Raw genomic sequence first — 27066 nt, 5'->3', positions numbered from 1 at the left:
AATACAACACTTGTTTGCAGGCTAAACACAACAAAGCAATAACTGCATATGAATGGAAGCAAGAGGTGTTCGTAGCTGAACTAAAAATTCTCACTGCCCCCTTTAAGTCGGAGCTCATTAGCGTTTAGCCTGTTGATCTCACAGGCGACACTTTCCCTTATTTCTTGTAACTAATCGATATTAATAATAAAATCACTTTTTTGTTAAAAAAACAAAGCAATAACTTTATAATGTCAAATTGTTAGAGGCCTTCTTTCTTTGGAAATGTGCAAGATGTCAAGCTAAAATAGAACTAAAAGATGCCTTCAATTTTGAGAATAAATTGTAGGTAAGAGTTAGATTCCATGACATAAAAGTTTTCCGATAGAGTTTAGGATAGCATAAAGTTCTGGAGGATAACATAAAGTTTCTTTATGAGCTTTGCGGGATCCTCCGTGACAGAGGGTGAAGACGAGGGACTGCAGTACCATATTTTGCTGCTCTAAAGCCCCCGATCTCTAGCTAATGCACATTCTTTATGCAGCCCCCCTTCCTTCCCTGTTTGCCGTTTTTCCTTTGCATCTGATCTCTCATCTGTGCCATTGAGCTTTCTTCATGTGGGCGATCTGTTCCAGATGTTTTTCCCAAGTGGGCGATTTGTATCAGCTCTGCTAGATGCTGAAAAGGGGCTGGTCGTACACGATTTCGCGGCCGCTGGCGCCACTTGCTGCACCACTTGACCGCAGAAAGTAGCAGAAAGGCCTTACAAATATGTTTACATGACTCTGCTGCACCCTTTGAAATCCAAAAGCTGAACGCCCAGAACAAATCCAGGTATGATCAAGCAAATTTTGAATAGATTCCCCAGAAACAAAGCCTCCAAACGGGATGGCAACGAAGGTGGGGCCATGCCTGATGCCTTTAACACCAACAACAGCAATGGAAGCAGCGATAATTCTACTAACACCAAAGGGGTTCTTCTTACCACCCACCAATTGGCAGTGCACTCACGCCCACCTGATGTGGCCGGGCGCATGGTGACGATTAAGACTGCTCCGGTTCCCATTGGCATTGGTGTCTTCAACACTATCAGGGAGCCCCTTCCCCTGTTCAGAGATGTGCCCAGCTCTGAAAGGCCCAGCCTCTTCATCACTAAGCTCAACCTCTGTTCCACTGTCTTTGATTTTGGTGACCCTACCAAGAATGTGAAGGAGAAAGATATCAAGAGGCAGACCCTGCTTGAGCTCGTTGACTTCATCAGTGCAGGCAATGTTAAACTCTCGGAGCTGGTCATGGAAGAGGTCACAAAGATGGTAGCGGCCAATTTGTTCCGCACATTACCACCTTCCATGCATGAGAATGCCTATTTGGAGAGCTTCGACATGGAGGAGGAAGAACCCTCCATGGAGCCGGCATGGTCTCATTTGCAGGTTGTGTATGAGTTTTTTCTCCGTTTTATAATGTCAGCAGAGATGGATGCAAAGATAGCAAAACGGTACATTGACCATTCCTTTGTGCTCAAGCTTATTGACCTTCTTGATTCAGAGGATTCTAGAGAAAGGGAATATCTCAAAACAATACTGCACCGCATCTATGGGAAGTTCATGGTGCACCGCCCTTTTATCCGGAAAGCCATAAACAACATTTTTTACTGTTTTATTTTTGAGACGGAGAGGCATAATGGGATTGCAGAGCTGTTGGAGTTTCTGGGTAGTATCATTAATGGATTTGCCCTTCCTCTTAAGGAAGAACATAAGCTCTTTCTTGTGCGTGCTTTGATGCCGCTTCACAAAGCCAAATGTGTGTCCATGTATCACAGACAACTCTCTTATTGCATAACCCAGTTTATTGAGAAAGACTTGAAGCTGGCAGACACAGTAATCAGAGGCTTGCTCAAGTATTGGCCGCTTACAAACAGTCACAAGGAGGTCTTGTTTTTAGGAGAACTTGAAGAAGTTTTGGAAGCAATGCAGCCTGCTGAATTCCAGCGGTGCATGGTTCCCCTTTTCCGGCAGGTGGGTCGTTGTGTGAACAGCTCACATTTCCAGGTAGGCCTTGCTCCAGCATGTGTAGTCACAAAATAATTTATCTTGCCATTGGTCTGTGATATGATGCCTACCCGATTTGAGTAACATAAGTGTGACGTACTACTTTGCCTTCAAGGCTTTGATTTGTTGTGCAGTTTTATGGGGCAGGCAGTTTTCTATGTGGTGGCTTTTGCAGCAGGCCATGAAAATCCCTTCAAGTGGATGGTCTATATGTGCTGTTCATCTCGCATTGAGAGTTGGACAGGTGGGGGAAGCAATGGGTCTAAGGTTCAAAGTAGCCTCCGCATGCAAAAAGTTATTGAGAATGGAAAGTGTCCCCTGTTTACATTCTGAATAAAGCAGGAGGAGGGCCGTTTGTGAGTACAAGCAATAAGAAAAGAGGCTTGGGAGTGGGTTGACTTTCATGTGCAGAAGCTTAAGAAGAAAGAGTTACTGCATCAGGGGAATCGTTTTGTGTTGTAAATCTCTTTCTGCTGAGCACCTTGGCCCTCATTGTGGTCAGGCACTTGGTGAGCAAATTGGACAGTCAAAGTCAATGAACTGCAGAGAGGACTCATGACGGGACCTGTGAAACATAGTGTCTGTCAAAGGTCTGATTGAGCTGAACAGCTACCTGAGTTTGTGGATAGATCATTTCAGCTGGTGGTTTTAGCCAAGTGAGTGATGGGTGGAAAAAAATGCCCACCATTTACCTCAAGGTTTCCTTGAGGTTGGGGAGATCTTGTGTTTTAGGTGCGCGATTGTTGTTTGGAAGGATTATGTCCTCAGCCTGTTGTAGGCAAGAGAAATAAGAAAGCCAGAAGAGACGTCAGGGAAGTTTTGAGTTTTTAGGGGTGGAAACGGCCGTTTCCTATGATACTATGACTTGGAAAATGAGAAACGGCCATGGAAATAGATGGGGTCTTGAGACGGAGAAAGTTGAAACGTGTTTCTAGGGACTGAAACGGCCGTTGCCTGTGGCTATGTCCCATGGAGCATTGGGAATCGGCAAGGGTTGTAATAATCTTGCAGGTTGTTGTTGATCAAACTTGACCTTCTGACAAACCAAACATTCTGGAACGTATTGCTCAATGTCCTTTCTGATGCTAGACCAATAAAAATAGTTCTCAAAAGCTTGATTTTAGTCAAGATGCCTCTATGCCCATAGGGAGAGGAGCATGGCACTCTTCCATTACTTTTGGTCTCAAATCCTTTGTTACACATAAACGGGTTTGCATCATAAGAACACCCTCTTTGATGACGTAGGAGATCACCAAATCTCCATTCTACAATCTATTCCAAATGTCTTTGAAATCCTCATCCGAAGCATAAAGGTCTTTCATCGTAGTGAAATCCATATGGTACACAATAGAAACTGCATGTCTCATGGGTCTTCGAGATAATGCATCTACTACCTTGTTGTCTTTACCATGGGTATTCATAATTTGGAAATGAAATTGGGCCAAATAACTAACCCATCTTATATGCTTTTCGGATATCTTAGGTTGAGACATGAAATACCTAAGACTTTGACGATCCGTCTTGATGACAAACTCCAACACCCATGAGATAGTGCTTCCAAATCTTCAATGCATGAATGATAGTGTAACTATTTGGTCCTCCATGCTCTTTTCACATGATAGAACTCATGCCCGGACACTTGGACATGATGATGGACACATGGAAACAAGGTTCCTAAAGTTGAAATTGGAAAAAGCACTCGTTTGAGTCAAGAAGCAAGAAAAAGGAAAAGTCAAACTTAGTTGACCAAAAAGCTGAGGGCACCATTAGAAAGAGCACGTCGAACTGAGTCAAAAAGCTATAAGCCGCTTTTTCAAAAAGCAACTCTCTAGGGCCAAAAAGCAAGGCCCTGAAGTTGTAAAAGCATATATCAAGAACTTTGACTATTATTAAAGCAAAAGCAAGGAGGCAAAGTAAAAGCATGGGAGCTGGGCAAAAGCAAAGCATGGATAAAAGGAGGCATCAACTCAAGTATTTAAAATACCATACACCCTCTTGGTGGATCATAGAAGATTTGTGGAGGATTCTTTAAGGAGAACTTGTGAAGAGTTTTCAATTTCACCATCTTCCTCACGCCATCCAACCTCTCCACCTCAGGAGTGCTAATCAGCCATCAGTGCGCCCCCCTTTAGCCCTCTGTTCCGCCGCTATCTCTGCCTGCTGGTTGCTGTGCGCCGCCTTCAGCCCTACAGCGCCGCCTGCAGCATCAGCCAACACTAGCACTCTCCAGTCCGCCTGCACCCTCTGGCCGCACCATTCTTGAGCCAACTACAGTCGTCCTGCTTATGCCTGTGGTGGCTGCCAACACCAATAGCAGCATAGCGCCGCCTGCACCTCAAGAAGGGAATAACTTTGAAGACAACCCAAGACATCCAGAAGAGATCCAAGGCCGCCAGTCTCTCTCTCATGAGACCGCAGTCATGACATCAGCCGAATACCGGGAATTTCAAAAGTTCAAAAGGTATCTTCAAGATGAAGAGTTCCTAGCTTGGAGAGCCAAGAAGGAACAAGACTACAGAAGAGCCCAGATGTTTGAAGACTTTATCAAAGACTACGAAGCTGAAGGTGTGGAAGCCGCTAAAGCATACTTACGAGGTATAGGGGTTTCCTTTAGAGAAGAACTGAGAGCCACCCAATCCATCACTTATGGAGGACAGACAGAAGTTACCCCTAGACTTGCTTTATCAGATGCAACCTTTTCCAGCCAAGCAAAAGAGAAGAAGGCAAAGGAGCCTTCAACCGGCAAAGTAGACTTCAAGCAAGGAGAGAAAAGCGTAAAGTTTGATACCTTTTATGGAAAGCAGGACACTCAGAAAGATCTATCCTTCATCAAACAGTTTGACGCCTTCTTTGGAGGAGAGGACTTCTCCGAAAAGTCCAAACTCCGCACAATTCGTATGCACTTGAAAGATGCCGCCTTGAATTGGTGGCTAAAGGTGGTCCAAGAAGGGACTGAACCTACATCATGGACTGATTTCAAAACCATGTTTAACAAGAAGTTCCTTCCTGCTACCTTTGAAGCAGATGTGCAGAAGGAATGGGACGAGGTAAAGCAAAAAGCGGGGCAACATATCTTAATAACTTCTTAGCCGTCTCATTGAAGTTTACCTCATATACTCCTATTCCGCCATTGATGGAAATGCGAAAGTTTGTAAATGGATTGCAACCAAAGCTTTATCAAGCAGTCTATATGATGGAAATACACATACCTTTCTTCGACCTCATCTTCTCTACCTACCGACTTGCTCGTTTACGAGACTTAAATCCGTTGCTGTGCTGCCACTTGGAACGAAGACCAAGACGGTGTTCAGAGCCAGGGCAGACATGTTTCCCTTTGAAACCTTTGTCCTGTTTCCATACAAAACCATTCACAGCATCATTCAACAACAGTGCCAACAACGGCATACATCTAGTTACATGTTCCCTCACGAAACATCTGGAAACATAGACATGCCCATAATTGTAGGTCCCTCTGTTCCTTTCCAGCAGGAAGAAAACAATCTGCTCCATGAGCATGCACCCATGCGAGCTTGCATCACTCCCATGCCAAGGAACACATTCAAGTGACCTGTACTTGCAGCCGGAAACTCAAGCACATAGTTGAATTTGCTGCCCAGCCTTGTACTCCCTCCTACAGTCCACGCTTCTATGTCCAGCACTGTTTGTATGAACAACAGTTCAGCTGACAATCAGCTTCTTGCCAAAAGCAAAGGAGAAAGAAGAAGAAGATCCTGTAGGTGCCTGAATATTCAGCCACACAGCAGCCAACTTGTCCTCCAGGAGCTAAAGAGAGAGAGAGAGAGAAAGGAGGCCTGTGTCTCTGTTCTGTAGCACAGCACAGCAGCCAGCCCTTTAATCTCCAAAAAGCATGCCTAAGGAGCTATTCACTTGCGCTTGTAGCTTCTGTAGCATAGCCCACCTGCAGTGCTTCCAAAAAGCATGATATGACCAGCAGTGCAGACTCCTTGTAGCTGTTTTTCCAGGCCCAAGATTAGCACTGCCCGCCTGTAAGTGCTGTCCAGCGCTATAAGTGCAGTTCAGCCATAAAGAGGCGCTTTGCTTTTTCACCCGAAAAGACGGTGTTCAGAGCCAGGGCAGGAATGGATTGTGGACTAGAGGAAGACCAGATGCATAGATCTTCATCAAAGACAGAGTGGTTTGGAGAACAGATTGGATTTTCAGAGAAAAAGGTTTGCCAGGGATGGATGATGACAGAGGGACTTCGGAACAGGATTGGGATGATGACAGTCATCCAAGAGCAGGTTGGATTCCCGTCATCAAGTTTAGCAGAGGGGGATGTCATGTGCATCACAGATGCCATGGACATTTCTAGGGCTAGATCCAGAAGAGGCAAGCAGAAAAAGACTATGAACCAGCAGAAGATGGACATGGAGCAGAACTTGGAGCCAAGCAGGGATCAGAAGGCTGTCGGCTGCATGGAGGATGACATCAGCAGTACCCAAGGGGCTGTCGGCTGCAGGACAGAATGGGCTGGCAGCAGGCGCATCCAAGATACCACAGTCGGCTGCATTTATTGGAATTAATGAATCATGAACTGGCCGACCAGCAGTCGGCCAGTTTCCCTTGTACTCCAAGGGGCTATAAATAGCCCCCTTTGCTCCTTGTTTACTCATTCCACCCACTAGGGGTGTGAGTCAGTAGGAGGGTCCCATAGGGGGCCAGAATTAGGGTTTATCACCTTTTCAAGAGGGCAGCCAAGTGCTGCAAAGAGATGTACCTTTTTTGTACATAGTATATACTGAAATTCCAGCACTTCTCACTCTCTCTCTCTACTCTCTCTCTACCTGCGTTTTTGCATCATGGTGCGTTTTTGCATCAGGAGGCCTTCAAGAGTGTTTAGGGCTGAAAGAAGACTACCCAAAGCTTCCGCGCGTTACATTGGTATCAGAGCATCAGGCTCAGCAAAGCTAAACACTGATTCAGTCCCAGATGATGGTGTACAGGTCCAAGGTACAGGAAAGTACACGGATTCGAAGCCCAAGGCAGGAACACAGATCGGGAAGAACTCCCAGGAGGTTTGTTGGTGGTGTTCCACAGTGCCAGATGGGGATGTCAGTTCCGTGAGCCAGATGGGTTCTTAGGGAACGGTCCCAAGGGAGGTTGATCCTCCAAGGGTGATGTGAGAGTGCCAGACTCAGTTCCAGGAACGAAGACCAAGACGGTGTTCAGAGCCAGGGCAGGAATGGATTGTGGACTAGAGGAAGACCAGATGCATAGATCTTCATCAAAGACAGAGTGGTTTGGAGAACAGATTGGATTTTCAGAGAAAAAGGTTTGCCAGGGATGGATGATGACAGAGGGACTTCGGAACAGGATTGGGATGATGACAGTCATCCAAGAGCAGGTTGGATTCCCGTCATCAAGTTTAGCAGAGGGGGATGTCATGTGCATCACAGATGCCATGGACATTTCTAGGGCTAGATCCAGAAGAGGCAAGCAGAAAAAGACTATGAACCAGCAGAAGATGGACATGGAGCAGAACTTGGAGCCAAGCAGGGATCAGAAGGCTGTCGGCTGCATGGAGGATGACATCAGCAGTACCCAAGGGGCTGTCGGCTGCAGGACAGAATGGGCTGGCAGCAGGCGCATCCAAGATACCACAGTCGGCTGCATTTATTGGAATTAATGAATCATGAACTGGCCGACCAGCAGTCGGCCAGTTTCCCTTGTACTCCAAGGGGCTATAAATAGCCCCCTTTGCTCCTTGTTTACTCATTCCACCCACTAGGGGTGTGAGTCAGTAGGAGGGTCCCATAGGGGGCCAGAATTAGGGTTTATCACCTTTTCAAGAGGGCAGCCAAGTGCTGCAAAGAGATGTACCTTTTTTGTACATAGTATATACTGAAATTCCAGCACTTCTCACTCTCTCTCTCTACTCTCTCTCTACCTGCGTTTTTGCATCATGGTGCGTTTTTGCATCAGGAGGCCTTCAAGAGTGTTTAGGGCTGAAAGAAGACTACCCAAAGCTTCCGCGCGTTACACTCACCTTCATTCAACAGTTTGATGCGGCATTTTCTGGTGGTAACTTCACAGAGGCATGGTGGTCGACACTTCTTCATCGGGGTATAGCACCTAGCACTTGGGTGGAGTTCAAACAAATCTTCTCTTCTTTTTGGTTGACACCGACTTTTGAGGCGGATGTTATGATGGCTTGGCGTCGATTAGATTCCAGAGATTGTAGTATTTTGGAAGAATATAACAAGAAATTTTGGGATGCTCTGCTACCGGTCACATCCTTTGTAGGCCCGTGTCACTGGTTGAGCAAGTAGAGACATATTGTTGTGGGTCACCCAAGGAGCTTCGTGACTATTGCATTAAAACAAAGGTCATCAATATGACTCAGATGATAGAAAATGCTCAGACTGGATATGCCATGCTTACTGGTCAGATGTGAGGATTCAAGGATCAACGTCTCTTCTCAAGGAAAGCATTTAAAGAGGCACAGGAGTCTAAGGACAACAAAGACACTGAACCACGAGAGAAGGGGCAATCCAAGAAGAGGAAATTTCAGCCCTTACCTCAAAGAACAAATGAAGAAAAGAAAGAACTTTTTTTCTCTTGTAGAGAAAAGGGACATCGGTACTATAGGTGTCCGAAGAGAGCACTTAAAAACGCAGATGATTCACAGGAAGAACCTAAAGCAAAAAAACAAAAACCCTCTGCTGGACTAGTACCTGACTTGATAGGGTTGAAGCAAGGGGATGCATCTTCAAAGTTGTGTAGAGCATGGGGAAGACTTCGAGATCAGGAGGTTTTGATCTTTTTCGATCCTGGGGCTTGTGCTGTAACTCGCGGCGGTGCCCGGGAGACTAGGGCCTTTGACACACTTGTTGATACCATCAATGCATATTAAAACATTTAAACATGGCCACAACCTTAACACATATCTATCATCACTTTGCATGAAACATAAAAGCTGGACAAAACATCCACAAATGCTAAAAATGGAGCTTGCACATGTGACACCGCATAGAGGCTGGAATGGGCCAACAACCCCCAAACCTCTCCCCCCCCCCCCCCCCTTCCTTGGAGTATTTTATTACCCAAGGAGAATAATATCATGTACAAGCTTTGAGGGCCTTACTCTCCCCACGGGAGATGCCGGATTATCCATATACAAATGCCATAACATAGCCCAACACGAGGCAACCGAGCCGGAACACAGTCTGTAGAAATGCTGAACCAACAATATAATCCATATACCTCCGTGTGGGTACTGATTCTTCCCCAAAAACCACGGGTCTTCATGCAATAGAGTTGGTACAGTAAGTACAACTCTCCATTCAGCTGGTACAGTGGCTGATACAGCAAGTATAAATGTTGGTACAATAGGTACAATGGTTGGTACAGCAAGTACAAAAGTTGGTACAGCTGGTAGAATGGTTGGTACAGTAGGTACAACAAGTACAAGGATCGATACAGCCAGTATAGTGGCTGGTACAGCAGGTACAAGGGTTGGTACAACAAGTATAATGGCTAGAAATCATAATAAATGATTGCCTTCAGTACTTCTTCGCGATGGAAGCCTCCAAAACAGTCCCCAACAGCTGGTATTCTTCATGGGCAGCCTTCAAGAGGGAGAGAAAGAGAGTAGCCATCATTAGGGCAGCCTGTAACGGTGGTAGAGGCTAGTGTGCAGTAAGAGAGCCTTCATTAATGAAGAGAGAGGGCTCCAATTTATAGACTTGGGCCTCGTATGAGCTAAAATGGCAAGAGAAGGCTACAATGACAAGTGGAGAGCCACACAATAGCTGGAGTGACAAGTGTGAGGCCACTTGTCTCACTTTGATCCACTTTCTTGCCACATGTCCCAATCTAAGAGATGGGTTCTCCCATAATCTTTACCTCTAAAAATATCCCAACTAGTAGACATTCTGTCATAGGCAGTTTGCCAACTCTTGGTATCTGCTCAATTCCAGATGTAATGACGCGAAGAGAATTTCCATCGGAGTTGGGCCAAAAATAGCAACTCTCCTAAATTTTAGGAGTGTGGTCCTTTGTACTCTAGGGTAATCCCCCATTCCCAAAGCTTGTACTTTCCAAATATTTAGACATCCTGGAGTCCACTAGAGCCCTTTCATATTGGGAAATGTCCAGGCTGGTGACACGTGCAAACTTCATCATCCCCGAGCTTGCAGCAAAGTTGGGCATCAAACCAGAGGAGATGGGTGTGTTGCATGAGGCTACTTTGGCTTGTCCTGGACATTCGGTTGAGGTTACACCGATCATTGGGAAACTGCATCTTAGTGTGTAGACTTACATGGACAGAGAGGATGATTTCTACATTATGCCGTTGGAGGGTTATGAAACCGATCCCGTCAAGTGGGAATAGACTCCGTTGGACACCAACACGCGTAATAGCACAACTCAAATATCACAATTTGAATGGACAACTTAATAACAACTGAAAATTGAAATGAAATGAAATGTTGATCAATGGACACCAGCACTGGGGCCGGAACGGGCCGACCCCCCCTCCCCCCTCAATATATGATATATTATTGGGAGTATTTAACAAATACAATGCTCCATGGGTTCAATGAACCAGATGATGTCCATGTACAACTGAGATGAATACAGTTACCAAACAAGAGACTCGAAGTAGACGTTCGAAGGAGAGCAGCCCACTTGAGAAGTCAAGTCTCTACGGTCCTGTGCCTTCACTGGAATCCGCGGAGAGCGCCCCCACTGGTGTTCCAAGACCACGCACAAACAAGCGCTCCCGTACTAACGCTTGGCTCTCCCCATCTTGGCACTCATGGACCGTGGTTCTCCAAAAGCTTGGACTACCCGGCACCGAACGGGTGTTAGCAGCAGAGGGTAACCTTTATCAGATTTATATCAAAGTCCTTTACTTAAATCTCAATCCACTTACTTGTAGCCCGCTAGTGGAAGACAAATACCCGATGCATCTAGGTGCGGCTACTAGAGATGGACACCAGGGCGCAGCAGCCTACTAGAAAGAGGGAAGAGTATGCAGCCGCCTGGAGGTTTGAGTGCAGCCGCTTGTGGAAGAGGGCAGCCGCCTATGTAGAGAGAGAACATGCGTCTGTGGAGAGGAGCGTAGCCACCTGCTGAAATAGGGCGCAGCCGCCTGTCGAGGAGGAGGAGGAGGAGGAGGAGGCGCAGCCACCTGCAAGGGAGCACAACCGCCTATGGGAAGGGGGCGCAGTCACCAGTAGCCGCCTGCAAGGGTAGAAGACGCCTGGCTGCAGCCGCCTGGGAGTGTAGAAGTAGCCTGGCTCTGCAGCCGCCTGCTGCAGAGTGGGCAGTTGCCTCTGGAGAGAGAGCAGGCGCCTGTGGAGAGAAGCGCAGCCTGCTGGAGAGAGCGTGCAGCTGCCTCAGGGAGGCACAGCCGCCTGTTGGAAAGGAAGCGCAGCCGCCTGCAGAAGAAGAGTTGGAGGGAGAGCACACGACCACAACTGGCCGGCCCCTCTAGTTTGCATGGAGGCGGCTAGTTCCAAGGTGGGGTGTGGGTAGGTGGCCATGCACCCACCCCCACACATAAACCTTTTATCCTTCATGATTAAAACGTGGGTGCCCACCCTACCAAGGACATCATTAAATATTTGGGAGGGTGCCCACTCTTTAATGAATGTGAACTTACAACCTTATAAAAATAAAGGTTAGAAAGAAAGCTATAAAACAAATAAGTGCAATACACTTACCACCTGTTCACACGCAACAAAACTTGTTAGAAGACAGAGCAAACTTCACGACTCACTGGCAGGCGTCCCCGCTTAGTAAGTGGCACGTCAAACAGGCAAACGCAAGAATACAAGTCATGCGAAAACAGTTCCAAACATGCAAAACATGAATGGATGTGCAAATAGTATCATGGACACATCTCCCGTTCATGGAACAAGTACAAAACATCTGTCGATAATGGCACGACTGAAAACATAAATCGTGGTCTTCCTATGGAGTGACAGTCTCATAGGTAAGACACAGACCCAGGCACGAGCCTCCCTATGGAGTGATAATCCCATAGGCAAGACACGGCACAAATACTGGCTCTTCCATGGCGTGACAATCCCATGGATAGAACACAGTCCAGGTCATACACGGGTGGCACTAGTCTGGCTCCCGTCCATACGACACCGTTCTGCTAACACACGGGTGGCACCAGTTTGGCTCCCGTCCATGTTATGCAAAGATACTGGCCCCTTCACATGAGACACAGGCCTGGCCTCAAGTGAACGAGACACAAATCTGGAGATGGACCAAATGGTCGGCCAATTGGTGACATGCCCCCGGGCTTCTAAAGAGTTGTCCTCAACTGAAAAGCCTCAAGATATGCCTGCAACAACTGCGGGTAGTCAATAAAATAATCCTCATTTACCTACTTTGCATCAATGGGCGAATAATTTTTGAACTTCACAAGGTATCTTCTAGAAAGCTTTCCTGCAGGTAGCTTTCGCTCCTTGTGAAAGAATCTGTTCTGGCTGGAGGATCTCCTCAAGCTCATCAATCTCTGGCGGATCTTCTGTTGACAGACTCGTCAGGATTTGGCCCCCCATATTTTCGGAAAAGACTCACATGAAATGCATTGTGAATCTTCCAATGCTAGGTAAAGCAAGCCTGTATGACACTTCATTGATCTTTTGAATCACCTTGAAGGGTCCATAATAGCGAGGAGAAAGCTTAGGATATGATCCTTCTCGTCCTGGCCTCTTCGGAAGCGTGGCCTTCTCAAATTTCAGCAAAACCCAATCACCTTCTTTGACTTGCATGTCCCTCTATGCTTGTCAGCAGCCATTTTATGCTTATCTTGTGACCTTGCAATGGCTTTCCGTACTTGAGCAAAGGCTACAAAGTCACGGACATATTCATTAGCTGCAAAAATCTCATCCTTTGTACGAAGGATGGGTGGCAATACCACTCTGCCATAAATAATCTCAAACGGGGCCTTTCCCGTGGAGGCATGGATCGTATTGTTGTAGGCAAACTCAACAAGTGGAAGATACTTCTCCCATGCAGTCTTTTGATCTGCCACATAACACTTCAAACTCGGCTGAATTTGCAACTTCACTTCGGCCATCCGTTTGAGGATGATAAGGTGATGAAAACTCAAGTTAAGTGCGCATGTTATCAAATAAAGCCCTCCAAAAGACGCATGTGGAATGACCCGTCTTTCTTTTGAACAAGAAGCAATGGAGAGCAATAAGGTGAGGAACTAGGCTGAACCAAACCTTTCTCTAAAAGCTCATTTACCTGCTTCATGATCTCTTCTTGTTGTGCGGCACTCACACGGTATGCGGGTTTGTTAGGTGGAGAACTACCTGGCACAAGATCTATGCGATGATCCTCGGGCCCTTGGGGAGGTAATTCACTTGGCAATGCATCAGCAAAACAATCGTTGAATGCATGAAGAAAATTGAGCCTATCGTAAGTCATAGCATCCACATTTTGATAACTTGGTACAATGCTATCACGAACAAAAACCAAGTACGCAGAAAGACTCTTTTTCATTGCTTTATTAATCTGGATGTGAGATACAAGTGGGATGGAGTCCCCTTCTTTGTCGGCATTGATGAAATGCATGCGGCCTCTATGCATAAAAGAAATCATGTTGGTCTTGGACTCTTTGCGGGGCTCAAGCCTATGAGGCTCCACACATCCATAGATCTTCTCGCCCATGTGACAATGTAACTCTTGAGCCCTCAGAGTGCCATGGCTTGCCCAGCAATTCATCACATCCATTTAGTGGTGCAACTAAGAAATGCTCATTATCAAGGTAGCCTTGGATATGTATGCGCAACTTCCCTATCAGTGGGGTAACCTGCACCTCGTTACCAACAAAGGCAGCTTCTGCTTCAATCTGAGGTCTCATGTTCTCAATCTCAATACCCAAGGCAGCTGCCGTTTGTATAGAGATGAAGTTGTCGGTTGCACAATCATCAAACATGAATAAGGCGGGTTGATCCTTGATTTGACCCCATGCTTTGCATACCATCCGCTCTTTTGCATCATGTTTTGTGTTTCTGTGCACATTGGGAACTGCATGCACATTAGCCTTGGTTTGTTTGTCCTCTTGCTTTGGTTTGCGGTCAGGGCATTGTCGAAACATGTGCTCTTTGCTGCCACAAGAAAAACGTTTTCCCTCCTTGGCATATTGCTCCCTTTGCTCGGGGGTCAAGCCAAATTTGTTCTTCTTTGGGGCGTGATCTTTAGATGAGGTATTTTCAGCTTTACCTCCCTTGTGGGTCTCCCGGAAGTTCTTTTTAGGTGGCTGTCCACCTTTTTGCAGATTTGGAACAGCCTTGTCTTTCCCCTTTGAACCGCCTTGATGCTTAATTTTGAGCACCAATTGCTCCGTAGCAAGAGAAGAGGTTGTTGCAAAGTATGTTTCGGGTGCAATTCAATGCCCGAACGATAAGCTGGTTGCAATCCGGAGCGAAACTTCCTCTTTCTTTCATCCTCAGTGATTTGCATAAAAGGAGTTACCTCAAGCAACACTTTCGAGAACTTGTTGACATACTGTTGCACACTTTCATTATCTCTTTGCTCAAGTCTATCCCACTTTTGGGTGAGAGTTTGCTCTGCATTTGGTGGCAAGAACTGAGCATAAAATCTGTCCTTAAACTCTTTCCAGGTGCAAATGGGGTCTTTGGTGATCTTTTCATTGATCCACCAATGAGCAGCGGTCCCCTTCAAGAACATGCTAGCATGGCGTACTTTAGACTTCTCAGTGATGTCCTCATCGCTAAAAGCAATGTCAAACTATGCCACAAATGCTAACACTTTGGAAGCATCATGCTCTCATCATGCTCTCCATGAAAAACATCAAACTTAACGGACTGGTCACCTGCTTTAAATTCCTTGAGCTTTCTGGCATGAGGCTCATGGTCCTCTCTTTTTCTTTTCCCTTTATCCAACGGGGCAGCCCTATCTGCCTGGGCTCCATGGGCCATCATGGAAGATTCATGAAGCACGGTGGCATGTGCTCCACGAACTTGAGAATCAGATGTATGTGACCTTCCTACATAAGGCAATGTCTCTCCATGAGACAACTCAGTAGGCAAAGCTCTTCTAGTGGCAGACCTATCACCCCTTCCGTGGGATACGTGTCTTGAATGCATGTGACCATCATGTCCTCCATGAGCACTAGCATACATATACGTGTCAGCCTTTGTGCCTTGTGGAGAAAATGCATGACGAGAGGTGACTGTCACCTCCTCCTCTTGCATAAATGACCTCAACCTTTGAGATGCGGGATCTCCATGCTTCAAGTGAGGTGGATTTCTGAATTTCAGCTCTCCATCTTCCCCCTCTTTGATGTCACCTTTGTGGAGGAGATAGGAAAGTGCCAACTACCTTGGCTTCTTGCCTACTTCCCGTGCCATGGACTCAAAAGTCACGTCTACCATTGCATCGGCTTTCCTTGCTTCAATGGCACTTTGCATCAGGCTCTTCTTCTTGCTTCAATGCTCCAATTCAGCCCTCATTGCATTAGGCTCTTCCTCTTCCATGACTGTCTTTCCGCGAGACAGTTGTCCCCTTGAATCACTATCATTTACCCTTTCAAGGGGCTTGTGCCTTCCTTGTAAAGCATCAGAACCACGCGAGGCACTTGATGGGCCCCTCGAATTAGGCACTTCCAAAGGGTTGCCTTGGCTGTCCATTGTGTTAAGTGTGCTAGAAGCGGGGTGTCCAATACACAGGTTCGTTTCCCCACTAAGAAGAGGGAAATAACCGTGCTCTGATACCAATGAAACCGATCCCGTCAAGTGGGAATAGACTCCGTTGGACACCCACACGCGTAATAGCACAACTTAAATATCACAATTTGAATGGACAACTTAATAACAACTGAAAATTGAAATGAAATGAAATGTTGATCAATGGACACCAGCACTGGGGCCGGAACGGGCCGACCCCCCCCCCCTTCCCCCCTCAATATATGATATATTATTGGGAGTATTTAACAAATACACTGCTCCATGGGTTCAATGAACCAGATGATGTCCATGTACAATTGAGATGAATACAGTTACCAAACAAGAGACTCGAAGTAGACGTTCGAAGGAGAGCAGCCCACTTGAGAAGTCAAGTCTCTACGGTCCTGTGCCTTCACTGGAATCCGCGGAGAGCGTCCCACTGGTGTTCCAGGACCACGCACAAACAGGCGCTCCCGTACTAACGCATCGCTTTCCCGATCTTGGCACTCATGGACTGTGGTTCTCCAAAAGCTTGGACTACCCGGCACCGAACGGGTGTTAGCAACAGAGGGTAACCTTTATCAGATTTATATCAAAGTCCTAAACTTAAATCTCAATCCACTTACTTGTAGCCCGCTAGTGGAAGACAAATACCCAATGCATCTAGGTGCGGCTACTAGAGATGGACACCAGGGCGCAGCAGCCTACTGGCAAGAGGGAAGAGTATGCAGCCGCCTGGAGGTTTGAGTGCAGCCGCTTGTGGAAGAGGGCAGCCGCCTGTGTAGAGAGAGAACAGCCGTCTGTGGAGAGGAGCGCAGCCACCTGTTGAAATAGGGGGAGCTGCTTGTCGAGGAGGAGGCGGCGGCGGCGGCGGCGGCGCAGCCACGTGCAAGGGAGCACAGCCACCTATGGGAAGGAGGCATAGCCACCAGTAGCCGCCTGAGGGAGGCGCAGCCGCCTGCAAGGGTAGAAGACGCCTGGCTGCAGCCGCCTGTGAGGTGGCGCAGCCGCTTGGGAGTGCAGAAGTAGCCTGGCATGTGGGGTGGCGCAGTCGCCTGCACAGTGGGCAGTTGCTTGTGGAGAGAGAGCAGCCGCTCGCGGAGAGAAGCGCAGCCTGCTGGAGAGAGCGGACAGCCGCGTGAGGGGGGCATAGCCGCTTGCTAGAGAGCGCGCAACCGCCTGCTGTGGCCGCCTATGGAAAGGAAGCGCAGCCGCCTTCAGAAGAAGAGGCGCAACCTCCTGTGTAGAGAGAGCAGCCCACCAGCGTGCAGCAACCTGAGGGCAAGCGGAGAGGAGATGATCGCTTGCTCAATCGTGTATCCCAGCCGATGAGGTGGTCATGCATATGTAGGTGTTGGAGAGAGAGCACACGACCACAGCTGGCCGGCCTCTCTAGTTTGCATGGAGGCGACCAATTCCAAGGTGGGTGTGGTTAGGTGGCCATGCACCCACCCCCACACATAAACCTTTTACCCTTCATGATTAAAACGTGGGTGCCCACCCTACCAAGGACATCATTAAATATTTGGGAGGGTGCCCACTCTTTAATGAATGTGAACTTACAACCTTATAAAAATAAAGGTTAGAAAGAAAGCTATAAAACAAATAAGTGCAATACACTTACCACCTGTTCACACGCAACAAAACTCGTCAGAAGACAGAGCAAACTTCACGACTGGCTGGCAGGCGTCTCCGCTCAGTAAGTGGCACGTCAAACAGTCAAACACAAGAATATAAGTCATGTGAAAACAGTTCCAAACATGCAAAACATGAATGCATGTGCAAATAGTATCATGGACATATCTCCCGTTCATGGAACAAGTACAAAACATCTGTCGGGCACAATAATGGCACGACTGAAAACATAAATCCTGGTCTTCCTATGGAGTGACAGTCCCATAGGTAAGACACAGATCTAGGCACGAGCCTCTCTATGGAGTGACAATCCCATAGGCAAGACACGGCACAAATACTGGCTCTTCCATGGCGTGACAATCCCATGGATAGAACACAGTCCAGGTTATACACGGGTGGCACTAGTCTGGCTCCCGTCCATACGACACCGTCCTGCTAACACACGGGTGGCACCAGTCTGGCTCCCATCCATGTTATGTAAAAATACTGGCCCCTTCACTTGAGACACAGGCCTGGCCTCAAGTGAACGAGACACAAATTTGGAGATGGACCAAATGGTCGGCCAATTGGTGACAGTTGTGATGTTTTGTTGGGTATGTCTTGGTGCCATAAAGTTAAAGCGGTGGTAGATACTTTCAATAGGAAAAATTCTCTCTCTCACAAGAATAAGGAACACACTCTTGATGTAAAGCTTAAAGGAGAATCTATTCCTGTTGTATCGGTCTCGGCCATTTCTCGTTTAATAAAGAAACATCTTTCTGTTTACTTAGTGTTTGTTAAAGAGAATCAGGATACCACAGATTCCAACCTGTCTGAGTTGGACAAAGAAAGGATGGATTTTCTCAAAAGTTTTCAATATTGTTTTTCAAAGGCTTTGCCAGTGGAGTTGCCGCCTGCTAGGTTTGAGGATCATGGGATTGATTTGATTCTTGGAAGTTCACCACCGAATAAGCCACCCTATAGGGTGAGTGCAGCCCAACAAGAAGAGATTATGAGCCAAGTGCGTGATCTGTTGGACAAAGGGTTGATTTAGCTGAGCTCTTCGTCCTATTGTTCACTAGTGCTTTTGGTACAAAAGAAAGATGGTTCTTGGCGGATGTGCATTGATTATAGGGCACTGAATAAGATTACCATCAAGAACAGATTCCCTATACCACGAATTGATGATATTTTGGATCGGCTACAGGGAGCAGCTTACTTCAGTTACATTGATTTGAAGAGTGGATACCATCAAATTCGCGTCAGGCCAGACGATGTGCACAAGACAGCTTTCAGGACAATTTTTGGACTTTGAGTTTTTGGACATGTCTTTTGGTCTTACGAATGCTCCAGCGACTTTCAACAGGATGATGGATCGAATTTTTCGAGCCCACCGTGCTTTTGTGGGCACCTTCTTTGATGATATGATTATGTTTTCTCATTCAGAGAAGGAGCATCGGGAGCATTTGACCAAAGTGTTTGAGGAACTCAGAAAGCATAGATTGGTTGTCAATGGAAAGAAGAGTGAATTTTTCATGGAGGAGATTCACTCTCTTGGGCACATAGGGTCTAAGGATGGTGTCAGGATGGATCCAGCGAAAATTGAAGCGATAAAGAATTGGCCGGATTTGCAGACTATACATGATGTGCGAAGTTTGTTAGGACTTTGTTCATATTACAGGAGGTTTATCTGATTCTTTGCGGAAATTGCTTCACCTTTATATCACCTGACCAAAAAGGATGTAAAATTTCGATGGACAGAGAAGGAAGTGGAAGCTTACAACAAGCTTAAGAAAAAGCTAACCACTCGTCCAGTTTTGATTCTACCAGATCTACATAAGCCTTTTGTGGTACAGTGTGATGCATGTGGGAATAGCATTGGAGCTGTTCTTATGTAGGATGGACATGTTATTGCTTATGAGAGTAGAACTTTGTCACCAGTAGAAAGGAATCTACAAGTATATGAGAAGGAGCTTCTTGCGGTTATTCATGCTCTTTCTACTTGGAAGCATTACCTTCGGTTAGGAGGTGAACTTCTTGGCATGATGTCAATTTGGTGATCTTCCAGTCTCTCCGGAGGTAACTCTCTTGGTAGAGTATATGCAAAACAATCTTCATATTTCCTTAAGAAATCTTTCCTTTTAAGATCAAGAGTTGGGAGTGATTCATCACTCCGAAAGGAATCTGAGAGTGATTCATCACTCTTAGATTCCTTTGGATCGATGACATATACCAAGTACGAAGAAATAGATTGCTTTATTGCTCTAGGAACATGTACATGACCGATGAGTGGAATAGAATTGCCCTCAACTCCTACATCAAAAGTTACATTCTTGTCTTTAAAAGGAAATCTAATCTTGTTTCTAACCCAATCAATGGCCGGATCTATCTTCTTATGCCAAGGCATACCCAAAATTACATCACAATGTCCAATTTTACCAACAACAAAGTTCTCATGGTTCACATAATCCCCAATCTGTAAACGAAGCTTCCCCAAGATAGGGGTCACTCTCGCTGACATACCCTTGAAAGCGGCACTTGAAATAGGAGCTCCGAACCTATCTGGAGGGAGGTTCATAGCTTCAATCATTCGGGGATGGATATAGTGGTGGTAACACTGTTAGAAGTCATCTCCTGTCTTTATGTTGACACCAGGGCCTTTGTTGTGGGTGTGCCTGCCCTTGTAGATGTTTTCTCATTTTTCCTCACTCACCGTATGTTTTTTCCATTTTTTTCCTATTTTTCTTGGCATGGGAGGCTATCTTGTGATGGCAAGAGGACCTAGTTGCTGGCCGACTACATCAGTACGCTTGTGTTCACATTATGGAGCTGGCCGACTGGTCTGGACAGGTCGTGGACCTTTAATGCTGGTCGACTGCTGTGTGTAGGTCGTGGGCTCCTTTGGTGCCCAGTCGGCTGTCCCTGATGCAGGCTGACTGCATGCTTGGGGCCATATAAAATGGCCCCACAGCCCCTTGCCATTATTGTATCACTTCGGGATCTTCTTTGTGTGTATAGAGCAGAGTTACACGCCTCTATCTCTCTCTCTCTTGTGCTCTTGTTTTCTGCATTGCGTTTGCTCGTGTTCCCAGATTTGGTCATCACCTTTTTTAGAGTACATCCTCGCAATGGCAAATCTGTTAGAAATGGCCGAGAGGCATGTGAAGATCCCTACACTCCCCACGTTCCCGGTGGACCTTCGGTTGGATGGGAACAACTACGGCATATGGAAGGTTATGATGGAATCTGTTCTGGAGTCTTACGACCTCGTTGATTTCATCGTTGTTGGGGTTCCACGGTCGGAAGTAGAGGAAGGGGAGTTACTGTCGATCGGAAAGGACCGGAGGGCACAGGCACTGATGTGGGATCGTGTCAATGCCATGGTCCGTTCGTTTATCTTCCTCAAGTGCGCACCGCAGGTAATCAATCATGTAAAGCATATGACGCTGGCCAGAGGTATATGGCAGCATTTGGCTTCTCTTTACAACAGGGTATCGCCCATGAAGAGGATTTCCTTGGAAGTACAGATGCAGGTTATGAGCCCTGCAAAGTTGTTGACGATGCGGGAGCATATTAACAAGCTGCAGGCTCTTCAGCAGGAAGTTCTTCAGGTTGGGAAGGAGATATCGTCAGAGGACATGGCCATAATGTTGCTATCGCATTTGCCCTCTCAGTACTCAGCATTTTACTCGTCTTTGATTACCAGTGGCAGGCTCAGCATCATCACGTGGGAGGAGCTTGTGCCCATGGTCTTGGACCAGGAGGAATGATTCACGAATCCTCCTCAGGGTGGAGGTTCGGAGGCCTTAACTGGCCAACGGTCGAAAGGCCGTAACACGGGCAAAGGGAAGGCTTTATCGGAGAAGTCTTCTGAGAAGAAGTCAGTCTCGCTGACCGCGAGAAACTAAAGGCAGAGAGGACTTGTAATGATTGTGGCGAGAAAGGCCACTATTGGAGGCAGTGTCCCAAGCGGAAGGCCGAGAAGGGTGAAGATTCCTCAGCAGCAATCATGAAGACTCCGGCTTTTGTGCACCTGGAGGTGACGGACACCGATGTTTGATTTTCTTCAGGCAGGGAGGAGGTTGGAGGATTCTCCGCAACGGATACTCGGGAGTGGATTCTAGACAGTGGTGCGTCCAGGCACATGACTCCTTCCCGTTCAGATTTACAGGATCTCTGCAGGTATTTTGGTCACATTCTTACTCGGGATACATCCACTATTCCAGTTCACAGTGAGGGCAGGTTGGAGATAGTTCCTGATGGCAGAGGGGGGAAGCATTCCTCCCAGGTGTTGTATGTTCCGTCACTTGGTTTTCATCTGTTGTCAGTGCATCAGGTTTGCAAGACTGGCTACGGGTGGAGTTTGATGAGCATTTTGTTGCTCTCTGGGACAAAGCAACATGCCAGGTGGTTTGGGAAGGCGGAGTGGAGAATGGAGTTTACAAGCTTTCAGCACGCTCTCCCCCAGGTCCTCAGGTTTGTGATAAGTGGCAGTCTGGTAATGGCCACTTAAGTGTGGATACGTTGCAGGTGCAGGCTTTTCGGGACCAGATGGTGGATAGCTTGCCAATTGATGGCAGCAGTTGGTAGGAACTTTCCAGTACTGATGTTGTTGGTTCTTGTGTTCGTCAGTCAAAGGAAACTGAACAGGTAACTTATGCTCTGATGTCTCGCAGTATTTGGGACAAAAAAACTCCTGTAGATAAGGATGTTCTTTCCACGGGGACCTCTCGGAAAGCTAGGCAGGTGGTAGTTGATTACTTGCAAAAGGAGAGGTGCATACTCCAAGCTTTGTGGTTTCGGATTCAGAGGGGGTGGTTGACAGGTTTCAGAAGGCCTTGCGTGGTCTTCAGCAGGTTTCCAGGGTTTGGCTTTGCACCGTAATAGGTGTTGATCCTTGTGAGCAATGTGATGCCTCTTTGACTCGGAAGCAAAATGGTTCATTGATTTGGTTGATGGACACCAGATTAGACGGGAGCTTTTTGATGAGGCAGTTGAGCTCATGGTTGCAGATGACTCTTTGGGAGGCAGGATTGCGTATCTTGTGGTTTCTGCGGCATGTGAAGGATCATGGACTCTTTTACATAGGAGGGAGATTGATTGATGGAGTCCGACTCCACGGTTGGAGAGACTCAGTTTGGGGAGGAGATCCGGACATGAGGAGATCTACTTCAGGCCCAGGAGCAGTTTTATGGAGCAGTAAGAGGCAGTCATCTTTTGCCTTGTCGTTGACAGAGGTAGAGTATCGAGCTGCTTGTGATGCTGCTTGTGAGGTGGTGAGGATGCAGAGGTTGCAATGCAGGATTGGGCTTCCACTGGAGGAACCCATTGGTCATCCAGAGGCACTTTGTTCATGAACAGATCGTTGTTGATGATATCTTGCTAGAGTTCTGTTCGGCGGAGGACAGTACGGTGGACCTCTTCACGAAGTCGCTATCTTAGGATTTGCTCGGCGGCACCCCAGCTCCGTGTGGTTGGTTTCACAGCTAGGAGCTGAGAGGGGGTGTTAGAAGTCATCTCCTGTCTTTATGTTCACACCAGGGCCTTTGTTGTGGGTGTGCCCGCCCTTGTAGGTGTTTTCTTATTTTTCCTCACTCCCTGTATTTTTTCCCCATTTTTTTCTTATTTTTCTTGGCATGGAGGCTGCCCTGTGATGGAAGGAGGACCCAGTTGTAGTTGCTGGCCAACTGCATCAGTACGCTTGTGTTCACATTATGGAGTTGGCCGACTAGTCTGGACAGGTCGTGGACCTTTTATGCTGGCCGACTGGTGTGTGCAGGTCGTGGGCTCCTTTGGTGTCCAGTCGGCTGTCCCTGATGCAGGCCGACTGCATGCTTGGGGCCATATAAAATGGCCCCACAGCCCCTTGCCATTATTGTGTCACTTCGGGATCTTCTTTGTGTATATAGAGCAGAGTTACATGCCTCTATCTCTCTTTCTCGTGTTGTTGTTTTCTGCATTGCGTTTGCTCGTGTTCCCAGATTCGGTCATCATCTCCGCTGCTCATTCTGACAAACACCACTATCAAAATGATTAAGCACAGGGTTGGTTGGCCACTTTGCTCCCAAGTCTTGAAAAGTTGCCTTCTCTTTGGTGGTGTATCATCTTGGCGTTGAAGTTCCTTTGGTAATGCATTGGTTTGAGGCGGCTTGGTTTCTTGCTTTGGCTTGTCAGGACATTTGCAGCCATGTGTCCCTTCTTCCCACATTGGAAACACTTTGCTTCCTTGACATATTTTTCAAGTTGCTTGTGGGATAACCTCTTTCGAAAGGGTGGAGGTTTGTCCCCACTCCTATCCTTCTTCTCTTGTGGCTCGTTCTTTGATTGGGATCTTGCTTTAAACCTCTTCTTTTGAGATGGATCTCGGTTGTCATTCTTCGTCTTGCTCACCATCCAAGGCATGTGCAAGGCCTCGGCTTGTAGAGCTTTGTCTTGTGCTTCCTCCAAGCACTTTGGACCAACTCTACACTGCTTGCATAAGCTCAGGTTGCAATACATTCACAAACTTACAGATTTCCATTAGTGGTGGAATGGGAGTATAAGAAGTAAACTTTAATGAAACGGCTGGAAAGTTGTTAAGGTAAGTTGCCACATTTTCACTGACCTTTTGCTTTACCTCATCCCATTCTTTTTGTACATCTGCTTCAAAGTTTGCAGGTAGAAACTTCTTGTTGAACATGAAATTGGTTCATGTCTTTGGCTTAGTCCCTTCTTGTACCACCTTTAGCCACCAATTCAATGCGACATTCTTCAAATGCATGCGATCCATACGGAGCTTGGACTTTTCGGAGAAGTCCTCTCATCCAAAAGCAGCATCAAATTGCTTGACAAAAGATATAGCTTTTTGAGTGTTCCGCTTTCCATAAAAAGCATTGAACTTGATGCCTTTCTCTCTCGGCTTGAAGTCCACTTTGCCGGTTGTTGAAGGCTTCTTTGCCTCTAGATGCTTCTGTAATGGTGACTCCTTTGGCTCGAAGATGGGCGTTGGTAACTTCAACTCCTTCGGCTTCGACGGTTCCATCTTTGATGAAATCTTCAAACATTTGAGTCCTTTTTTGGTCCTGTTCCCTCTTGGCTCTCAAGCGAGAAATTCTTCATCTCTAAGCAAACACCTGAATTGCTGGAAGTGATGATATACTCTTTTGATGATATGGCCACGGTCTCATGAGTAATGGATCGATTGCTGTGGTTCCCATCTTGAAGTCCTTGTTTTGAATTTTCTCTTCTATTGGAAATTTGGCACAAGGTGCCGTGCAGCATACTCCCTAAGAAAACCATATTATTAAGAGGAGGGCGGGGAGGGGGGGTGGGAGTAGGCCCATTCTGCCCCAGTGCAAGCGTGACCATTTTTCAGTTGTCTTAATTTGCTATATGCTGTGCCATATGTCATCTTGTTTACTCATATTAATAGTTTAAGTGTGACAAGATTGTGCTGAACCCCGTTTGGGGGAATTTCAAAAAGGAAGACCAGTTGGTTTTGAATGCAAGAAGTTTGATCACTCTCAACAGAATTATTCAGCATATGGGTAGGAGCTTTATGCTGTAATTCATGCATTGAAGAAGTAGTGTCATTATTTATATGGTGCCAATTTTGAAATCCTGACTAATTATGAAAGTTTCAAATGGATTTGCAATCAACCAGACGGTGTGGCAGGCAGACTCGTTGGGCTGAGATATTGCAAAGTTTGATTTTGAACTAAGGAATCAAAGAGGAAGTTTAATGTGGTAGCTTTTTTCCTTAGCGGAATGGCAATTGTAAATGAATTGAGTTTTACACAATTTCATAATGAGTTCCTAGAGTCCATCAAAGGGTAGATGTGAGCATGATGCCCTCTACTCTTGGAAAGCAATTAAAATGAGGGGTCTCGCAGGAGATGCATTAAGATGGCCAATCCTACTGCAGTTGCATTGAAAAGAAATGCAAATAGAGAAGATTGGGTGCAAATGAGGAAGCGCGAAGACTGTTTTTTGCATGCTCAAGACTATGAGGTTTGTCAATTGTTGCTTCCGTAACTCATTTTTCTTTTCTTTGGGATTGAAAATGAGGTAAGTTGTGTTTGAACTTGAATGTTGATTGATGTATCTTGCAACGATGAAGCATGATTGATGTGTAAGGTTTATTTTGACATCTCCTATCTATTCTCGGGGATGAAAAGGGCACATTTTTACCCAAGGTTACACAATGTTTTACCTCCCTGTCTGTACAAAACTTTCATGAAACATTTCGTTAAGGTTTGAAACTTACGAAACGTTTTTGAAATGTGTGTACAAAAGTCCTGGCAACTCTGTAAATCATCTCTTTCTAAATTAAAGCACACCCACCCTTTGTCTCATGACAAACCTTGCAGTCATGTTGATGCTTGTGTTCGAAGTGCTTGCATCAAGGACTGGTCCTAACACTAGCTGTGACTAGTCCTAATAATAGCTGTGAAGTCACCTTCTATTTTCTAGCTATGAATTGACCTTTTGTGCAATCTCTCCAATATTGTGATATATGTTGCCGATGAGTCCCCCTTTCGTGCCTTGCTGCCACTCCCTTGCTTCTCCACCCGCCCACTGACTGGCACATCTTGCAGCTCATGTGTGGCCGCTCATACAGCCCATGGTGACAATGACTCATGGGTCATGTCGGGAAGAACATGCTACAGTTATGAGGTGTGTGCAGGTGAAGTTTTAAGAAAATTAAGGATTGGTGCTGTAAAGGGTCTGTGATATTCAACTGTGATATTTTCTGTCAAGCTTGCTCTTATTTTTTTCTTTGTTTCGTTTCTTCTTTACAGGTAGCAGAGCGTGCTTTGTTTCTATGGAACAATGATCACATTGTCAACCTTGTCACACAATACCGAGCAGTCATCTTACCCATTACCTTTCCTGCACTAGAAAAGAACATCAGAAGTCATTGGAATCTGGCTGTCCATGGCCTGAGTTTGAATGCAAGAAAGATGTTTTTGGAGATGGACCAAGAGCTTTTCCAAGAGTGTAAGCGCAGGTTTGAAGAAGAAGAAGCCAAGGCAGGTGCGCTGCAGGAGAAGCGAAAGCTGATCTGGCAGCGGCTGGAAGTGGCGGCCTCATTCCACGGCATTGTCAAGTGAAGCAGTCTTGGCTAGACACCTACCAGATTGCATGTACACATTGCTTTGCATTGAAGAGGTATTGTCATGCATCTCATGACAGCTTTCCTTTGCAAGGAAGGTTCATCCTCTGTTCTAGACAAAGGGGGCAGATGATCAAGATACTTATCCAAAATCTGCCTAGAAAGGAGGGCTACGTGGTTTCCAAGAAAGAGTTTGGTTTGGCCTTGGGGGTTTGCAGCATCTGCTCTCAGGACCTTGTTCCAAGTTAACCCTTGATGTTTTGCAATGCTTGGGATGTGTTGCTGCTTGGATCCAATGGGTATGGGAACCATAACCTCAAAAGTGAAGGTGATGTGTGGAAGTCATTTTTCTCTTAGGATAAACAATGGCTTGTCTTAGATTTGAATGCTATATTTTGATTTTATTAGCTTTTTTGTTACCTCTTTCTTAAAGAGTTCACTAGTTAGCCTGCCTAGGCATGGTAGCAGTCGCTGGGTTTTTTGCAAAGAAAGGCAAGCTGGTGGTAGCCATCTGTGCGAGTGTGATGGTGCAATTGGGTTTATAAAACTTGCAGGTCTTCTTTATGCTATTTTTACATGCACTAAAAGCTTCGATGAGCTTAAATAAAGCTCAATTTTGTACATGGGATTTAGAACTCTCTTGCTTATT

The 27066-nt window shown here is 46.3% G+C and overlaps 1 protein-coding gene across 2 annotated transcripts in view; it reads left to right on the top strand.

The window, feature by feature from the left end:
• Positions 1-380: 380 nt before the first annotated feature.
• LOC147604747 (serine/threonine protein phosphatase 2A 57 kDa regulatory subunit B' beta isoform-like) overlaps positions 381-27066 on the top strand; it is a 26718-nt gene continuing 32 nt past the window's right edge. The window contains exons 1-2 of one of the 2 annotated variants that reach the window (XM_086794490.1): positions 381-1994; positions 26104-27066. The exon at positions 26104-27066 is cut by the window's right edge and continues 32 nt beyond it. In XM_086794490.1, the coding sequence (XP_086650616.1) occupies positions 816-1994; positions 26104-26415 (1491 nt within the window). In that variant the 5' untranslated portion in view covers positions 381-815 and the 3' untranslated portion in view covers positions 26416-27066. Of the gene's footprint in view, positions 2028-26103 lie in introns of both variants that reach the window. The other variant, XM_086794489.1, reaches the window with a different exon arrangement.

This window comes from Cibotium barometz, chromosome 61, assembly GCF_041138505.1.
Source record: "Cibotium barometz isolate CiBa-2024 chromosome 61, ASM4113850v1, whole genome shotgun sequence".
NCBI lineage: Eukaryota > Viridiplantae > Streptophyta > Polypodiopsida > Cyatheales > Cibotiaceae > Cibotium > Cibotium barometz.
Note: the sequence above shows the minus strand (reverse complement) of the source record. Positions and strands in the feature narration are given on the sequence as shown.